At 50.8% G+C, this 19,701-nt stretch overlaps 1 protein-coding gene across 1 annotated transcript; it reads right to left on the bottom strand.

The window, feature by feature from the left end:
* Positions 1-1,831: 1,831 nt before the first annotated feature.
* LOC509881 (CMRF35-like molecule 5) lies at positions 1,832-9,181 on the bottom strand. Its single transcript, XM_002696191.7, has 4 exons — positions 9,001-9,181; positions 6,083-6,412; positions 4,659-4,746; positions 1,832-2,834 (listed from the first exon to the last, which is right to left on the bottom strand). The coding sequence occupies exons 1-4, from the start codon at positions 9,053-9,055 to the stop codon at positions 2,699-2,701; spliced, it is 609 nt and encodes a 202-aa protein (XP_002696237.2). The 5' UTR covers positions 9,056-9,181; the 3' UTR covers positions 1,832-2,698.
* Between the last annotated feature and the right edge of the window lie 10,520 nt (positions 9,182-19,701).

Genomic DNA, 19,701 nt, shown 5'->3' with positions numbered 1-19,701 from the left:
TGACAAAGAATTAATCTCAAAAATATACAAGCATCTCCTGAAGCTCAATTCCAGAAAAATAAATGACCCAGTCAAAAAATGGGCCAAAGAACTAAACAGACATTTTTCCAAAGAAGACATACAGATGGCTAACAAACACATGAAAAGATGCTCAACATCAGTCATTATCAGAGAAATGCAAATCAAAATCACAATGAGCAGTCAGAATGACTGCTATCAAAAAGTCTACAAACAATAAATGCTGGAGAGAGTGTAGAGGAAAAAGAATCCTCTTACACTGTTGGTGGGAATGCAAACTAGTACAGCCACTATGGAGAACAGTGGGGCAATTCCTTAAAAAATGAAATAGAACTGCCATACAACCCAGCAATCCCACTGCTGGGCATACACACTGAGGAAACCAGAATTGAAAGAGACACGTGTACCCCAGTGTTCATCACAGCACTGTTTACAATAGCCAGGACATGGAAGCAACCTAGATGTCCATCAGCAGATGAATGGATAAGAAAGCTGTGCTACATATACACAGTGGAATATTACTCAGCCATTAAAAAGAATGCATTTGAATCAGTTCCAATGAGGTGGATGAAATGAGCCTATTATAGAGAATGAAGTAAGTCAGAAAGAAAAACGCCAATACAGTATATTAACACATATATATGGAATTTAGAAAGATGATAACAATGACCCTATATGCGAGACAGCAAAAGAGACACAGATATAAAGAACAGTCTTTTGGACTCTATGGGAGAAAGCAAGGGTGGGATGATTTGACAGAGTAGCATTGAAACATGTATATTATCATATGTGAAACAGATCACCAGTCCAGGTTTGATGCATGAGACAGGGTGCTCAGGGCTGGTGCACTAGGATGACCCAGAGGGATGGGATGGGGAGGGAGGTGGGAGAGGGGTTCAGGATGGGCAACACATGTACACCCATGGCTGATTCATGTGAATGCATGGCAAAAACCACCACAATATTGTAAAGTAATTAGCCTCCAATTAAAATAAATCAATTAATTAAAAAAATAATAAATGGATAACCAACAAGGACCTACTGTCTAGCACAGGGAAGTCTGCTCAATCTTATGTGGCAGCCTGGATGGAGGGGAGTTTGGGGGAGAATGGATACATGAATATGCATGGCTGAGTCACTTTGCTGCTCACCTGAAGCTATCACAACACTGTTAATCAGCTATACTCCAATACAAAATAAGAAGTTTTTTAAAAAATGAAAAAGAGGCTACTTTCCCATCTGCTCCTGGTGCAGCCCCCTCCCCCAAGTTCAGAGTGACAACATGAGTAGCCTCCCTCTCTGGTCTTAAGGCAACCCAGAAGTAAAAGTCCCAGGGAGGAACTTGAGAAGAAGAAAACAGTTGACCTTTTCTAAACTAGCTCCCTGAGGCCCTGCCCACTTCCCTCCCAGTGAACCACAGGAAGAACTTAATTCATGTCCCAGGACTCTTAGTCTAGCGATCTTTTTAGGAAAAGAGTCCTCTCCAAGCCCCACCCTCCACAGCCCACCCTAGCTCATAGCTGCAGATCTGTGCTAACTCCAGGGTCTGACTGATGGATTACTCCACAGTCCCCAAAATTCATGGAGGATCTCCTTGCAGACCCCAAGTGAGAGTCACAGCCAGACTGAATACATTCAAGACAGGGAAGAAAATGGAGATATTAATGGGGCGGGAACTTATGGTGACAAGGAGAGGATGTGAGGTCGTTCTCATCTTCAGGTGTGTCCAGGACGTGAGGGATGGCGCTGGTACTAGAATCTCATTTCAAACACACAAAATACATCAGGGCAGGGATGCCAGAGTCTTCTGACCTCTTTTTAAGAAAATATTTTCTTTATTTATCTGGCTGCATCGCCCCCCCGGGATCTTCATGAGTCATGCAGAATCTTTCGTTGCACTGCACAGTCGTGGTTCCCCAACCAGGGATTGAGCCCACAGCCCCTGCATTGCAAGCCAGATTCTTACCCACTGGACCACCAGCAAAGTCCCTCTGTCCACTTATACTTTCATATCTTCACATGCAGTTGGCATATTATCATCGTTTTGCACATTTTCTACTTTCATGGGGTCTAGAATTTCCCAGGTGGCTCAGTGGTCCACTTGCAAATGCGGGAGATGCAGGAGACACGGATCAACACCTGGGTCGGGAAGATTCCCTGGAGGAGGAAATGGCAACCCACTCCAGTATTCATGTCTGGGAAATCCCATGGAGAGAGGAGCCTCTCGGGCTACAGTCCATGGGGTCACAAAGAGTCGGACACGATCGAGCACACACACACAGAATCTCAAGCCCACGATTGGCTGACCCCTGCCCCGCACACAATGCAAGAATAAGTGCATTACGTTGTGTGTGACACAGACTTGAGATCATATATGTCCTCCAAGGAACTGGGCCCAGAAGAAGGCATCCGCTCTTCCATTCCTTCCTGTAGTTTCTCCTGTGTTGGAGGCCTCAGGATGAAGAAGGCCAGAGGCTGTGCAGGGAAGGGCGAAACTAGAGCCAGACTGGAGCATCAGAGCAGCAGGTTTCCAGGGACTAGGGGACTGATTCTTGAAGCGGGGGGCCACGCTGCCTCGAGAACCACAGTCGCCACTGACCACTGTCATTGCCTGAGAAAAATGCCTTTTTGTTCCGTTTGAGGGTCTTTAATCTCTGGACAATATTGAAGAGCATGGGGGCTACTGGTTTTTCTCGGGATTCCCCCCAGAGCTCCTCAGAGGCCTGTTGACCCAGAGGACAGCACCGAGCATACCCAGGAGCAAGGGCATCTTCAGGAAGACCAGGAGCAGGAAGTGGACGCTGCCCAGCAGGGGCCTGTGGGGAACATGGGGACAGGAAGTGAGATGCCCCCCAGGTCCCCTCCTCTCAGCTCTCCCAGGTCCCAGGTTCCAATACCCTACACGAGGGCCAGCCTGGGACCCCAGGGTGACAACAGCCTTCACCCCCCAGACTCTCCTTCTTCATGTCTCCCTGTTCTGACCCTCGCTGCTCTCCTGGGCAGGAAAGGACCAGTGTCCTCATCAGAAGGAGAAGAGCTTAGAACATAAACACACAAAAAGGGGAAACCACGAGATGCACAGCGAGGAAGACGGCCGTCTACACAGCTAAGGAGGGAGCCCTTGGGAGAAAGGAGATACGCTGACACCTTGACCACAGACCCTGGCCTCCAGAGCTGTGAAAAATGAATGTTGTCTAAGCCACCTGGCCTGTGTTACTTTGCCATGGCAGCCAAGCTAATACAAGAATCATCCCTTATTCTTCACAGAAATTTGTCAAATGAAGTCACCAATCAATCACTTAACTCTGGTACGTTGATTAGGTGATATAAGTACCTGGAAGGCAGACAGCTGGATATTTGGATAATCCTCATATCCCCTCATATTTCTAAAACAGGGATGGGCAGGCTTCCCTGGTGGTCCAGTGATAAAGAATCCACTGCCAATCCAGGGGTCATGGGTTGGATCCTTGGTCTGGGAAGATCCCACATGCTGCAAGCATCTAAGCCCATGTGCTACATCTTCTGAAGCCCATGCAGCCCAGAGCCCTTGCTCCATAAGAAGAGAAGCCACTGCAAAGAGAAGTCTACCGACCACAACCAGAGAGAGCCTGCGTTCAGCGATGAAGACCCAGAGCAGCCAAAAAGAAATAAACCAATTAATTGAAAAACAGGACTAGGTAGGAGTGGGTGCTCAATGCTTAATTGTTGGATAAGTGAGTGAATTGGCCATCTCATGTGCATCCAAGGCCCTGCCTGACACTTACGGGTGGCTTTGATCCATTCATTGAAGATATTTCTTAGTGATCCTTAGTGATTCCTTATTCACAGCAGTTTGGTAGAAAGAAACTTTCCAAACACACAGCAAAAGTGACAGGGGAAGGCAAGTGTTCCCGGAGGAAGAATGGGGGTGGCCCACAGATATTCTGTGTGAAGGCCCAGCAATAGGAAATGGGGCAGATCTAGAAGCAGAGAGGGCCAGGGAGAGTGAAGGAGGAAGTGAGAGGGACCTCGCAGCGTACAGAAAGCCCCTTTGGCTGCACTGGCTGGGCAGGGCACTAAGGGGCATGGGTGAGACTCAGTTGGTTCCTCTGTGAATGGGGAACGTGCCTATCTGTCCATTCCTTCTCATAAGTGGTGTAGGCAGGGGCGAAGAATTAACAGAATAATGACAGGAAAGCCTCTGTGAGCTGCCAGGAGATATGAGTGTCACTGCTGTTGCCATAGCAGAAGTTAGGGGAAACAGGGCTTATCAGGCCTTCCCTGCTCTCCCAGAATCTGGACCAGGAGCCCCGCTGGGGCCCACACACACCAGCCGTGCCCTCCACACTGGCTGCCGTCTCGACCGAGTCCCAGACTCAGAGTCTCCATCTCTGAGCTCGGCAGGAGATGCTCCTTGTCTGTGTCCCCACACAGTGCAGGGCACGTGGAAGTTCACACAGTAAAAATGGGACGGATGGACGTTGGAAGCAATACGCCTGCAAAAGGCACTGAGCCCAGGACAAAGAAGACCGAACATATCCAAAAAAATTAAATAATTTTTTTTTTAAGGGATGGGCAGGAGTGGGTACGCAGTGCTTATCTTTTGGTAAAATGAGACAGTCAGACATCTCGTGCAGATCAAAAGCCCAAATGGTACTTACAGTTGCCCTTGATTCTCTTTTGGGGCAACTGGTGCCGTGAACATGTTGGCATTGGAGGTGGCGAGGGTGGAGATCGACACTGTAGGTGCTGCAAAACATACAGACCAGGTTACACACCACTCTGCCTGCTCACCTGCCCGCCGCCCTAAACGTGGCTCTGAGTCTGGGGGATGGGGGTTTGGGGAGCATGGGCCTCCTTGCCCAGAGGAGTCTGGAGCAGGGCCAAAGGAGCGGCCAACAGCCTGGACTGCTTATATCTCCCTGGCCTCCGGGAGACTCAGAGCCTCAGAGGCAGTGGGGCTGGCACAGGTCCAGGGAGGTTAGAGGGGCCCAGGGTCACCTCAGGCCAAGGGCAGCTGGAGGGCAGCAGAATTCAAATGCTCCAGCTGCTCATGACAGGGCCGCGGCCAGTGCCTCCCCCATCTGCTTATCCACGAGGACAGGAGTAGAATGGGGGCTGCCAGGCAGCTGACACAGCCAAGATCTGTGACTTCAAAAGTCAGGACCAGCCCTGAGCAAAATCCCAAGGTTCAGGAAGAGCCTGCACTTGGAGGATGTTATTAAGCTCCCGTGACGGGGATAGTTACTCTCAGGAGTGTTGTCAGGATTGACTGAGATGAACCTGCTCTGCTTTGCAAGTATAATGGGCCTCCAGGTTCAGGGTGTATGTGTAAGGGAGCCATTGACTGTGTGTCCACCCCTCTCTGCCAGAGGTGCCCAGTGAGGGGGCTCGCCCAGTCCGAGGGTCAGCAGAAGCAGAGACCAACAGACAAAATTGGTCAAACCAAGGTGCCTCCGCTAACATGCCCAGGAGTGGCTTGCCTTCTAGAAGGACTGAGGAAGAGAGTGTTCTTCAACTTAGATGTATAAATGGCTCATGATGGGGTTTCATGCACCAGAAATGCAGCCTTCTGACTGTGAAGCCCTTCCCAGACCCCAGAATTAAGCACAGCATCCCCCACTGGGCTGGGACTTCCCCCTGAGATGGGCTATGGAACACACGGTGGGCATGGCAGCTCTGAAGTCCCAACCCCGAATTCCAGAAAGAGCAGGAGCACCCCCTGGGCAGCAGGGGTCCCAGGAAAGTGCTGCAGGAATCGGGGTCTCCAGGTCCCACAGAGGAAGGTCCCTTGGCCCACAGGCTGACACTGGTCCCACCGCCTTCATCTCCTTGGGAGCAGACTCGGGCACTGACTGTGTGCAGGGAAACAGGGTGTTGGGAAAGCCTGATCCCAGCCTGGAGGCGGCCCTGGAGCCAGGAGAGCGTCGAGGGGAAGCCCAGCCCCTCCCAGCCCAGGTGGTCAGGGGGGCTCCGTGAGCCCTCAGGACTCCCCCACCCCTGGGACATTCCCTCTGAGGGACAGTTGGGTCCCTGGACAGAGCAGGCCCTGAAGAGACACGTCCACACACACACATACTCTTACCTGGGTCAATGGTCACTTCTACTGGGTTCCCCAGGTCAGGTCCAGTTCTCTCAATCCTACACCAGTAAGTGTCTGAATCGTCCAGCCTGAGCTCCTCCATGGTCACGGTGAACGAGCGGTCTTTCTGGTTGTCCCTGATGGACACCCGGCCCTTCTTCACCTCCTTCTCTGATCCAGTGGTTTTAATAACGAAGCGACAGTTGTTCCAGGCAGCCCCCCGGCACCACCACTTCACGTAGCGCTCATACCCAGGGTCGTATCGACACCGCACAGTCAGTGAGCCCCGCTCCACACCTCTCACTGCTCTGGGACCCGAGATGGCAGATGAGCCTGGAAACACAAATCCATGTACCTGTCACCTCCCACCCTGAGGCAGGGCCACAGCCTCCTGCATTGTGAATAGTTCACCAGACCCAAGGGCCTCCTGAGCGGAGTAACAGTCAAGGAAGGGATACACCTTCCACAAGATGGACCTTTTGCCCTTCAAAATCCTAGTCAAAGCCACCAGAAAAATCCCATAAAAGCACAACTGCGGATCTCGAAGAAACACAAACACTGACACAGAGCAAGAGCAACTTCCTGAGATCATCCCACTTCCCCTGTCTGCGGCCAGTGAGTCTTTCCATTCCAGCCACGTCTGTTTGCAGCCATCCCTGTGTTATTCTGCTCTGATGGGGAGGAAAGACCAGAGGACCCATTTCCACAGAAGATGACTCTGCACTGACGACCTCAGGAGGTCCAGCTGAAACACCCCCTTAACACGTCTGCGGGGAGGCTGTTCCCACTGGCTACGATGTAGTAAAGCGGTAAACTGGGTATGGTGGAGTGAATGTGCTGCAGGGGCCTCCTTGAAGCTGACCAAGGCAGTGGTTGCTACTGGGGCTCCGTGTGCTATGGACTCCATACAGGACACGTCCCATTATGTTCACTGAACTGTAAATTCCACTCCCAAATTCCTGGGAGAAGTGCTTTTGTAGGACAAAAGCAAGGACAGGACAGCACTCACTTGCTCATTATTTTCACTCTAGGTCTGTCTTTTCAAAGCTATGGTTTTCCCACTAGTCATGTATGGACGTGAGAGTTGGACTATAAAGAAAGCTCAGCGCTGAAAAATTGATACTTTTGAACTGTGATGTTGAAGAAGACTCTTGAGAGTCCCTTGGACAACAAGGAGATCCAACCAGTCCATCCTAAAAGAAGTCAGTCCTGAATATTTATTGGCAGGACTGATGCTGAAGCTGAAACTCCAATGCTTTGGCCACCTGATGTGAAGAACCGACTCATTGGAAAAGACCCTGATGCTGGGAAAGATTGAAGGTGGGAGGAGAAGGAGATGACAGAGGATGAGATGGTTGGATGGCATCACTGACTCAATGGACCCGAGTTTGAGTGAACTCCAGGAGTTGGTGATGGAAAGGGAGGCCTGGCGTGTTGCAGTCCATGGGGTCACGGAAAGGGAGGCCTGGCGTGTTGCAGTCCATGGGGTCACAACGAATCGGACACGACTGAGACACTGAACTGAACTGAACTGAAACTTGCATAAAGGCATTCCGAGCACTGGAAATCACTTAAATCAGACCTCCATTAAAAATTATTTAAATTTACTGAAGTCACCACAAACCCGGAGCTTCCCAGTGGCTCAGGGGTAAAGAATCTGCCTGCAATTCAGGAGCCGCAGGAGACAAGTTCCATCCCTAGGTCAGAAAGATCCCCTGGAGGAGGGCTTGGCAACCCACTCCAGTATTGTTGCCTGGAGAATCCAACGGACAGAGGAGGCTGGCAGACTACGGTCCATGGAGTCACAAAGACTCGGACACGACTGAAGCAGCAGCATGCATGCATGCAAATGCAAACCCACTCACAGAAACTCTGACCACTTCTTCACAGTCAATAAACATTCAGCGTGATTGTTCAGCATGAGTTTGAGATGCAACTAGAAGCATGTGGAACACGATCTAACAACTTCAAACAACACGTTTTTTGAAAGCACATAGAGAACATTTACAAAAATTGACCATTAAAGAGACTGCCACAAAATAGGTCACTGAAATTTTCCAAGGACTGAAGTCATTGAGAATGTTCTCTGGATATAATTCAACTAAGCTAGAAATTAATAATAAAACAGAAGTTAAACATTTCCACATGCTCAGAAAATAAAATGGAAGTGTTATCGCTAAGTCGAGTCTGACTCTTTGCCACCCCATGGTCTGTCATGGAATTCTCTAGGCAAAAATATTGGAGTAGGTTGCGATTCCTTTCTCCAAGGATCTTCCTGACCCAGGGGTTGAATCAGGATATCCTGCCTTATAGGTGAATTTTTTTTACCATCTGAGCTACCAGGGATGCCCCAAATCAACAAAATAGTGAGGAAAAAAATCACAATAAAAACTTTAAGGACTTTCCGATGGTCCAATGCAGGAGCACAGGTTCCACCCCAGGAAGACTCCCCATTCCATGGGTGGGGCAGGAAACTCGGCGCCTGCACCACAGCTGCGGAGCCTGCACCCGCTGGAGTCTGTGCTCTGGGACCAGAGAAGCCACTGCTATGAGAAGCCCACGCGCCACACCCAGAGAAAGCCCTCAAGCACCCCCACGCCCCAGTGCAGCCAGAAATAAAGCTTTAAAAAGCTCTTCAGGAGTGGATTCCTTCATCACCCCCGTTTTCACTCATTCATCTGTGTGTCTAGAATGGCAAGGGTTGAAAAACACTGTCCTACGGGGGGGACACTTGGGTTTGGTTTGGTTTCTTGTTTCTCAGCACCTAACATAGAAGCTGTGAGGTGTTAACAGTAAACATGATATTTGATTCACAAATCAGTGTCTGGATGAACGAATGGACCCTGTCATGTTCCCCCAGGACAGACCCTCAGGATCTCCTGCCTCAGTCACTCCAGGGTCGGAAGCTCCTCCCCACTCACCTGGGATGACAAGAAGAAACAGAGCCGGGAGCAGACACGTGGTCCTGCCTCCCATCCTCGGAGCTAACGAGCTCTCGGTCCCTCCAAGGACCGGCGCCAAGGTCAGAAGTGGACACGCCAGATGTCCCTCAAGCCTCGAGAGATGTTTCCTGAATCTCCTTTGCACTTGTCTCTGGTTCACTTCCCATGGTCAGTACCTACTTCTGCATTTTACAAATTAGGAGAAAAGGCTGTCACTCATTGAGAGGATGAATTGCAGCACGTGATGAGAGCTGTGTCCAGACCTCTGTGCCTCTGGGGAGAACAAGTGGTCCGGGTCCGGGTGGGTTGCCCATGAGGAGCCGAGACATCGCTGCTGGGGGAAGGGGGCAGAGCTGGTGGTGGGTGAACAGAGAGGATCCCAGAGCAGGGGTTGGACACAGGAATGGACTCAACTGGGTCTGCACTTGGGGAGAAGGCGGAGCTCGGGGCTCAGGTCCAGCCTCGCTGCAGACACAGTCCCACCCTTCCCTCTCTGCAGGCACCACCCCCAACTGCATCTCAGACCCTCTTCCTTCCCTGAGCCTGACCCCCACCCCTCCCTGGGCTCAGCTCCCTTTGAGGTCCTGAGTCTCTGCAGAGCAGAGGCCGCCCTGGGGCAGGATCAGAAAGGAGAAGCCCCTTTTCCTTTCACCCATTTTGCCCAGAGCCTTCCTCTCCCATGTCTGCACGTGCCCCCCGGCTCCTGGCTGCTGGTCACCACCCTGCACAGGCACTGCTTATTCTTCTGTCTCCTGTGTGACCCTCCCCACTGCCCCCAGGGGCCCCCTGTGTCCCCTGCTCCCTCTCCCCCTCCTCTCTGGACTGATTCTTTGTCTCTCCTTTTCTCTGTCATATTTTAGGAGGCGAGTTTCTCTGAGCTTCTGACCCCTTCTTTCTCACTCTGTCCTGGCCAGTTCTGCTTATTTCATTTAATGTGTGGTTTTGTGGCTTCTGTGCTGCTAAGAGCTACCCAGAGGTGAACAGGGCCCAGCTCCCCAGACTTGGCAAGTGTGCTGAGTGCCCCCGTGCTGTGTGTGTGTGTGTGTGTGTGTGTGTAAGCCCCACGTTGAAAGACTCCTCCTCGGTCACCATGAGATTCCACCACCAGGATCTGTGCCTTGAGATCCACTCCCAGGTATGCCCTCTGGTCATGACGAAAGGAGCTCATTTTCTTATCTGCAGCAGGGGAGCCACTGTCTTCTAACGGGTGTTCGGACCTCTTCTGCCCACCCTGAGGGTTCAAGCACCTGGGCAGGTGGTGAAGAGCTTAAGTGCACTGGTCTCAGGGACTGTTTCCCTCCAGGAAATGTGTGTCCTGAATCACTGGTTGTGGCTGAGGATTTAACCCTGGCTGAAATCCCACTTCTCTTAAAAGTAGGTCCCGGTCATTTCTCCAAAGAAGACATCCCAATGTTCTATGTAGGCACATGAGAAGATGCTCAGCATCACCAATAGTAGAGAAATGCAAATAAAAACTCAGTGCGATATCACCTCACACTGGTCAGAATGGCCATCATTAGAAGGTCTACATTTAACAAATGCTGGAGAGAGAGTGGGAAAAAGGGAACCATCCTACCCTGTTAGTGACAATATAAGTTGGTGCAGAAACTATGGAAATTGAGTGGAGGTTCCTCAGTAAACTAAAAATAGAATTACAATATGATCCACCACTCCCACACCTGGGCATATACCTCGACAACACTGTTTCAAAAAGATGCATGCACCCCTATGTCCATAGCAGCGCTGTTCACAATAGCCAAGACATGGAAACAAGCTAAATGTCCGTGAACAGGTGATGGATGAGGAAGAGCTGGCGTGTATATATCCACATACATAAACACACTGGAATACTACTCAGCCATAAAAAAGAATGAATAATGCCACTTTCTGGAGAAGGAAATGGTAACCCACTCTAGTATTCTTGCCTGGAGAGTCCTATGGACAGAAGAACCTAGTGGGCTACAGTCCATGGGGGTTGCAAGACTCAGACACGACTGACTGTTTTCATCAACATGGGTGCAACTAGCGACTACCCTACTAAGTGCAGTAACTCAGAAAGTCAAAGACGAACACCATATGATATCACTTATATGTGGAATCTCAAATATGGCATAAATGAACATATCCACCAGACAGAAACAGACTCACGGATGTAGAGAACTGACTTGTCGTTGCCAAGGGGGAGGGAGGGAAGGAAAAGGCTCGGAGTCTGGGGTTAGCTGACGTAAGCTGTTACATGTGGATAGATAAACAGCAAGATTCTACTATATACCACGGGGGAGTATCTTCAATATCCTGTGATAAATCACAATGGAAACGAATATTTTAAAAAAGAACGTTTCTATACGTATAGCTGAGTCACTCTGCTGCACAGGAGAGGTTGGCACAACATTGTCAATCAACTCTACTTCAATTAGAGAAATAAAATGAAAAGACCCATTATAAAAATTGGGTCCTGACCTGATCTATACACGATTGTTTCTTCCGATAAAGAAAACAGGGTCCCTTTAAATGCTAAGAAGAAGGTATATAGATGATCACCAAAGGCATGGGCCACAATGTCAGGGCAACACTCCCCATAACAGTCAAAACTTGATACGACTCAGACACCCACCAACAGAAAGCATCGGGACTTCCTGGTGGCTCAATGGGTCAGAATCCACCTACCTATGCAGGGGACGTGAGTTTGACCCCTGGTCCGGGAAGGTTCCACATGCTGTGGAGCAAGCAAACCTGTGTGCCAGGGCTACTGAGGCCTAGAGCCTGAGAACCACAGCTGCCAAAGCCCCGCCCCCCGGAGGGCCCCGCCCCCCGGAGGGCCCCGCCGCCCCCCCGGAGGGCCCCGCCGCCCCCCGGAGGGCCCCGCCCCCCCCGGAGGGCCCCGCCCCCCCCCGGAGGGCCCCCCCCAGAGACAAGAGAAGCCACCACAATGAGAAGCCTGCCCCCTGCAACTAGAGAGTAGGCCCTGCTCACCACAAGTAGAGAAAGCCTGGGTGCAGCAACGACTCAGCCAAGCCAAAAAATAAATAAATAAATCTTTAAAATATATATATAAGAAGAAGCATGGGGGCGGCTGGGCAGGGAAGCCAGTGCGTGTTTCTTCTCATGCTCCCTCTGCCGGGCCCTGGAGGCTGACCCAAGCCAACAGGGAAGACAAAAGCCTCAGCTTTCCAACCACAGGACCAGGAAGCCGGGGGAAGGGGTCAGGGAGTTGAAGAAGAGGAAGCAGCTCCAGAAAGGGACCCTGGGCAGTCAGCTCACCCTCCAAGCTGTGCGAGCTGGCGGGACCCTCAGACAGTACCCCAGACGGAGAACTGGGGAAAGGTCACCCCTATGTCACGGACTAGCCGCTGGGTGGCGCACACGGGCCAGGTCCGAAAGCACCTCAAAGCCTCTGAAAGCTGAACTCCATTGGAACAGCAGTCCTGGGAAGCCTTCAGCGCGTGAAACTCTTGACGGCCTGACATTAAAGAAGTAGAATCCACAGTTAAAGACCCTGGAGCAAAGTGATGCAATTGTGCTGTATGTTTGCGGCGGTGTTTGCAAGAAACGATGCCTGCGTAAAAAATTCATCAAAGTATACATCACAAAAGAGTGAGTCACTCTGTGCAAAATTTGAAAAATAATAAAAAAGAAAAACAAAAGGAAAACAGATTTCAACTCGGCACTTTCAATGTACACAGTTTATTTTATCCCAATTATACCTCAATAAGGGGCTTCTTATTGATAAGAATACTTACCACCTAGTCACCTGAGATGGCCACCCACTCCAGTATTCCTGCCTGGAGAATCCCATGGACAGAGGAGCCTGGCGGGCTACAGTCCACGGGGTCACAAAGAGTCGGGCATGAGTTAGTGACTGAACAGTAGCACACCTCAATAAAACCACTGAGAACTGAAGGGAGGGAGACAGGGAGCTGGTGTTCCCTGCAGTCTTGCCCACCCCCATCCCTTCATGAGTTCTTGGCTGCAGGCAGAAGCATCTGGGCTCACTGGACTCCCTGCCCTGCCCTTGCCTCCTCCCAGAAGAACCCTCAGTCCTGGGACATAAACGCACACAGAAGCGGCTCAGCCTCTTCCTCCTCAGGGCTCCCTCCCCAGAACCGGCTCACCACCCCTCTCCTGCTCCTGCAGACATGTCACTGCACCTCCAAGCCCCCCTCCCCTGCAAGGCCCTCGGAGGGTACAGGAGGCAGGAAGAAGACTCGGGGGGCTATGTCTTTGGAAGGCTAGTCCAGAGAGGGAAGCCTTAGCCACAAAGAGATCAGTCTGAGGACTGGAGTCACAAGGACTTTCAAGGAATTTCCTTCTGAGCGTATCTGAACTCTGCAGAAGTGCATTGGCTTTGAAAGCCAAGAGCCGAGTCGAAATGGGGGCGGAGATGTGCGTGTGACGGCCCTGTGCGTGGAGGGGACGCTGGAGAGAGCGCTGGGGATGCTGCTCAGAGACGAGGGCAACAAGGACAGAGTCCGGGAGACGCCGGGGTGAGGGGCATGAGAGCGAGAAGAGGAACTCGGCCAAGTGAGAGGAGACTTCCCTTGTGGCTCAGCGGTTAGGAACCCGCCTCCCAATGCAGGAGACACGGGTTTGATCCCTGACCCGGGAAGATCCCATGTGCTGTGGAGCAGCTAAGCCCATGCGCCTCAACTACTGGGCCTGAGCCCTGGAGCCCGGGAGCCACAACTACTGAGGCCTTCAGCAGCCTAGAGCCTGTGCCCTGCGGCAAAGAGAAGCCACCAGGACGAGAAGCCCGTGATTAACAACCAGAGAGCAGCCCCCTGCTCTCCACAGCTAGAGAAAAGCCCGCACAGCAGCAAAGAGCCAGCACAATCATAAATAAATAAATGCATTTTTTTAGATAAAGGAGAGGGGGCAGGGCACAGAGGAGCAGGGCACCCCGCAGGGAAGTGGGGAGGGGAGTGCAGAGTCAGTGGAATAAGCAGCTCAGTGGTCAGCAGCCCAGAGCCAGGAGAAATATGCGAAGAGGTGGGAGCGGCAGCAGAATGAGGGGTGGGGAAGGCACCTCTCCTTCCTTCTAACTCCCCCGTGGCGGCCTCTGCTTCCTAGTGACTCTGGACCTTAGGAGGCCAACCTAAAAGAGGGCAGGCATGGGGCTCAGGGAGGGACCCTGGCCCAGGGCAGGAAGGTGATCTGAGATGCACAGTGGATGGGGGGCGGGGCTGCTTGCAAGGAGGCTAAGATGGGGCTGTTTGTCCAGCGAGGCTGGGCCTGAACCCCGAGCACTACATTCTTTCCGATCACAGACCAACATCTCTCCATCACTCGTCTCCCCGGCTCTGCAGCACTCTCCTCCCAGCCCCGCAGCACACATCATGCTGTTCGACTGGCGGCCACTTCCTCAGGCCCTCACACACACTTGCAGGGAGATCTTGGGCAACTGGGATGCTCTGTGTGTCCCCAGCCATGGAGGACACATTATCACATCCATCACATGTTCTAAAGGACAACAATTCATGAAATGGGGAAGTAAGAGCAGAAAAACATAAGGGAAGTAGATGAGAAATACTAAAAACTAATGATTTCAACGCATAGAGGGCGCTTTGCCTGTGGGTTCAGTTTGCGTCCCTGGAGAGCAGCTGGCATTGATCATCCACAGGGAGGGGACCGGGGCAGGACCATGTGGCTGCTCCCAGTCCTCCAGATGAGAGGGGCTGGGCTTCGGGAACTTGGACCTGCCAGGCTGGGCTGGGACACAGAGAGGGTCTGTGCATGGGGTAAACAGCTTTCCTGAACGAAAGTGACACGGCTCAAAATAGCCTGGAGTTAAAACTCCCCTCCAAGTCCCCCCCCACCATTCTATACAGAGTAAAGAACTTTCTCCCCACGAAGAACAGAATGGACGCTATGATGGATTAAGTTCAGCTCCCAGCCAATCCCAGTCTCCAGCCGGTCTAAGGAATTCCTTGCCCCAGTTGTTGAAAGCTAACTAATCAAAAGTAATCTTGAGGAAAAACAGATCCCCTCAAAACAATGTATCTCTCCATATATATGTTTTCCATATATACCTACTCTCTTCTTGACTTAGCGCAGCAACCCACTAATCTGACTGCTGCCCCTACTTGCCTCATTAAAGGTGATCTGTTCCTGTAAAGTGCCGGTCTCATTCTTTTTCTGAACCTCGCCTTCTCTAGTTCCCTTGACTTACATTTTTGGTGCCAAAACCCAGGAGGTTGAGGTTCCTTCTCATTCTCCATGGCCGGCTCTTCGGAGTGTGGAAGCCTGCCAAGCTCACTTTCCTGCCCAGGCCTTCAAGACCTCCTCAAGAGACGCCCTGCGCCTTCATGAGTGGTACAAGCCCTGAATAAGGGCTTTATTGGTTTTCCACGTACCCCAAGGAATATTGGCCTCTCGCTCTCTCTTTCTCTCTCTTCCTCTTTTCTCTACACTCTCTTTTTCATGAGACCGACCAACTCCAGGGCAGAGGCCTTTTGCCATTCGACCTCCCTCCATCCACCACAAATTCTTGCCTGACCCAGTAGCCCAGGGGAGTTCAGACGGTACTCTAGGACGCCATAGACTATTGATTTCCGGGTTCCCTGGGAACCCTCCGGCCAAAAGACCCTCTGGGGAGGCACTTGGGAGAAGCCCCTCCCTCCTTCGGAGTCTCTCTCCCTTTGCCAGGTCGAAGGATTAGGGGATGACATTTTCTCTCTACTGGACCATCATTAGCCATTTGCTATGGGGTCAAGCCAATCCATCCTGCAGGACTCTCTCTTGGCCTGTGTAAAATGAAGCCTCAAACCTCTACTCTTGACTGATCTTAAGGTTCATAAGCTCGAGTCACTTTGCACTCAAATTTGGCCTCAATACAAATTGGATAACCAAAACCACTGGCCTGAGTTCAGGACTTCTGATTTCAATATTTTATCAGATCTCACTAACTTCCTCAAACGGAAGAGCAAACGGTCGGAGGCCCCCTATATTCAAGCCTTCTGGAACCTTCGAAGCCGTCCTTCTCTCTGCAAGGACTGTTCTACCTATCAAATCCTCCTCTGCTCTCTCTCCCCCTCCACTACAAAAGAATCTGACTCTTAAGCCCCTAAAAGGCCCCCTAAACCCTCAGCTGCCAATTTGGACCCGGCAGATGGACCTCCTCCCTACCACTCCAGAGGTGAGGTTTCCGGAGACAAGACCCCACCCTCTAGCCCTTCCTCCTCCAAATCAGGAAGCGATGACTCCAAAACCCCGAAAGAGATTTCCACTCCCCTCCTCCATTGACCAGGACCCGAAGCAAACACAGATTTCCTCCCAGAGAGGAAGGGACTGGAGGGGACTGCACGGGTCCGTGTGCCTTTCAATTTCTGATATGAACCAAATTGAAGAAAAAGTGGGATCTTTTTCAGAAAACCCTACTAGATACAGGAAGAAATTCCTCCGTCTTACACAATCATATCATTTAACCTGGAATGATCTCTATTACATCCTAAACGCCGCTTTAACCCCTGATGAAAAGGAAGGGATATAGCGGGCAGCCCGAGCTCATGCTGATCAGCTCCATAACCAAGACAGGGATAATTCGGTGGCTGATGATGCAGTCCCTTTAACTGAGCCATGGTGGACATATCAAGCCGGCAATGCCGGCATCCGGTACCTGCATCGTATGATCACCTGTTTACTAGAAGGAATGCTAAAAAGCTCTCACATTCATGTGAACTACAATAAGATTAGGGAAGTGACTCAAGAAAAGGATGAAAACTCTGTCTTTTTTCTTCCACGGCTTACTGAGGCAGTCCAGAAATACACTAACCTAGATATTTCCACCCCTGCCGGACTCTTGTACCTACACGTCCAGTTCATAAGCCAGTCAGTCCCCGATATTTGCTGAAGACTACATCAGTTACAAAAGGGCCCCGAAACCCCTCAGCGAGAGCTCCTAGAAATAGCCTTTAAAGTTTTCAGTAATAGGGAGGAAGAAGCGAAAAAGGAAAAAGAAAAGGAAAGAAAGGCCAAATATGCTTTATTCGCTGCAGCTATCCAAGAAAAAACTTCAACCCGTTTGGCCCGCCAACCTCTGCCCAGCCGTATGGGACCTAACCCTCCAGGCCCCTGCTTCAGAAGTAACCAAACGGGACACTGGGCGAAGGCCTGCCCCAACCCCCGGCCACCCACCAAACCCTGCCCCACCTTCAAACAAGAGGGCCACTGGAAAATGGATTGTCCTCAGACACTACCCACCAAATCTCGGGGTCCACCTCAGGCCCACAGCAATGGGCCGGGAACCAGACTCTGGGGGGCCCTGGCACCCCAGACCATGGCTCTTCAAATGATAAGGGAATTGACCCAATTGTGCCTGAATTATTCCAGTGACGGACCCCAAGCTTCAGACACCAAGTGCATCCCGTACAGATGGACTCGGAGCTTCGGGTAATTGGCACCGTGGCTGGACACAAAGTCTCATTCCTAATAGACACTGGGGCAGCCTTTTCACTTTTAACCTCCTTTCAGGGCCCTCTCCAACCTTCAGAAGTGGCCATCAAAAGGGTCTCAGGCGTCCCTTTTTATCCCCAAATAACCCCTCCTCTCCTTTGTCCCTTTGGCAAAACAACACTAACACATTCTTTCATGTAGCTCCCCAGTGCCCGATGGCATTGGCGGGATGCGATCTTCTGGCTAAGCTACAAACTTCCATAAATCTCCCATTCTTAGATCCCGTATCAATTCTTTGCCTCCAAATGGCACCCAAACCCTTGGCCAGCCCTCACTCCCAAAACTTGCCCCCTGATCTTCCCCCGATAGAGCCTCGGGTTTGGGACACCGAAGCCCCATCAGTAGCTTGACATCATTCCCCAGATAGGTTTTTCTTAAAAATCCCTCTCAGGTCATAACCCAAACTCAGTATACCCTGACCACAGAATCCCGACAAGGACTTAAACCAATAATCTCTCCCTACTGCTCAAAGCCGGCCTTTTGCAGCCTATCTGTTCTCCCCATAATAATAATAATACTCCTATACTGGCAGTCGAAAAGGGACCCCACTCCTGGCATCTAGTCCAGGATCTTCACAAGATCAATGAGGCCATAATACCTGCACACCCCGTGGTCACTAATCCCTACCCCCTTCTCTCACGTAGTCCCCCAACACACTCTACTTCAAGGTATTGGACCTCAAAATGCCTTCTTTACTATTCCTCTACACCACTCTTCACAGCCCCTATTTGCCTTCACCTGGACGGACCCAGATACATAGCAATCTCAACAATTAACTCGGACCGTTTTACCACAAGGGTTTAAAGATAGCCCTCATTTTTTTGGGCAAGCCCTCCAAAGAGAGCTACAAACTTCAGACCTAGGCTGTACTACCTCACTCCAATACATAGACGATTTACTGTTAGGTAGTTTCTCTCACCTAGTCCTAGTCCACACCGCAACAGATTAAATCCCCTAGGCAACGGGGGCTGCAGCGTCTCGCTCTCCAAAGCGCCGATTGCTTCCATCACTGTCAGTGACATGGGATTGCTTCTCACTCCCACATCCAAAATAATCCCAGCTCAGAGACTTCAAGCCTTGACACAGACCCCCAGGCCCCGAACAAGGAGGGGACTTCTTTCTCTATTAGGTCTATTAAACTTCTTCCGAATGTGGGTCCCAAATTTTCCCCTCCACGCAAAACCTCTCTACCAAGCTACTCGAGGAAACTTAGATGAACCCTTACAGGCCCCCACCTCTCTCCACACCCCAATACAGACTCTTATCACACATTTCCCACAGGCCCCTTCTCTGTACTTGCCTGATTACACCACGCCTTTTTTCCTTTTTGTACATTCTCGACAAGGACATGCCTTTGGGATTCTGTGCCAGAAATTGGGGGACATATGGGGCCCTCTAGCTTACTTATCCAAACAACTTGATCTCATCACGTCGGATGGCCACCTTGTCTCCAGGCCTTAGCTGAAACTACCCTCTTAATACATGAAGCCCAAAAACTAACCCGAAAGATTCCTCTAAATGTATGCTCACCTCCTTCCTTCAAAGATTTACTCTCTCATCAGGCTTTCCTTTCTCTGCCCACTGCTTGACTACAGATCCTCCACACACACCTCCTCGACCCATCCCTTTCTTTTATGCCTTGTAAACCTCTTAATCCTGCTAGTTTACTCCCTACACCAGATCCAGAAGCAGAACGCCTATCTCATGACTGTGTTCAGACCTTAGATATGACACTTAATCCCTTTGAATATATAACTGGTCATCCCCTTACTGGCCCCAAAGTCCCAGAATACTGGTTCATAGATGGCAGTGCCCAGACATAAGCCCCATTTGGGGCTGGATACACTATAGTGCAGGGACAGCCTGGCAAAGTTATCCCCCTCGCCTCATCAAATCAGCCACACTCCCAGCTCACACATCCTCACAGCAGGCTGAACTGATAGCTCCTACACAAGCTTTGACCCCAGCCAACGACCAGAAGGTAAACATTTACACTGACTCCAAGTATGTCTATAACATATTACATTCTAACATTATAATCTGGAGGGAGAAGGGATTCCTGACTCAGAAGGGTACGCCTATTCTCAATGCTTCTTTTATTTCTGAACTCCTCCACATGGCTCAGCTCCCAAAACAAGCTGCTGCAATACGTTGCCGGGGACATCAGTGACATGGTCCTATCTCCTTTTATAACAACATAGCAGATCACGAAGCAAAGCGGCAGGCTGCCCT

Source organism: Bos taurus, chromosome 19 (assembly GCF_002263795.3).
Source record: "Bos taurus isolate L1 Dominette 01449 registration number 42190680 breed Hereford chromosome 19, ARS-UCD2.0, whole genome shotgun sequence".
In the NCBI taxonomy this organism is placed as follows: Eukaryota; Metazoa; Chordata; class Mammalia; order Artiodactyla; family Bovidae; genus Bos; species Bos taurus.
Note: the sequence above shows the minus strand (reverse complement) of the source record. Positions and strands in the feature narration are given on the sequence as shown.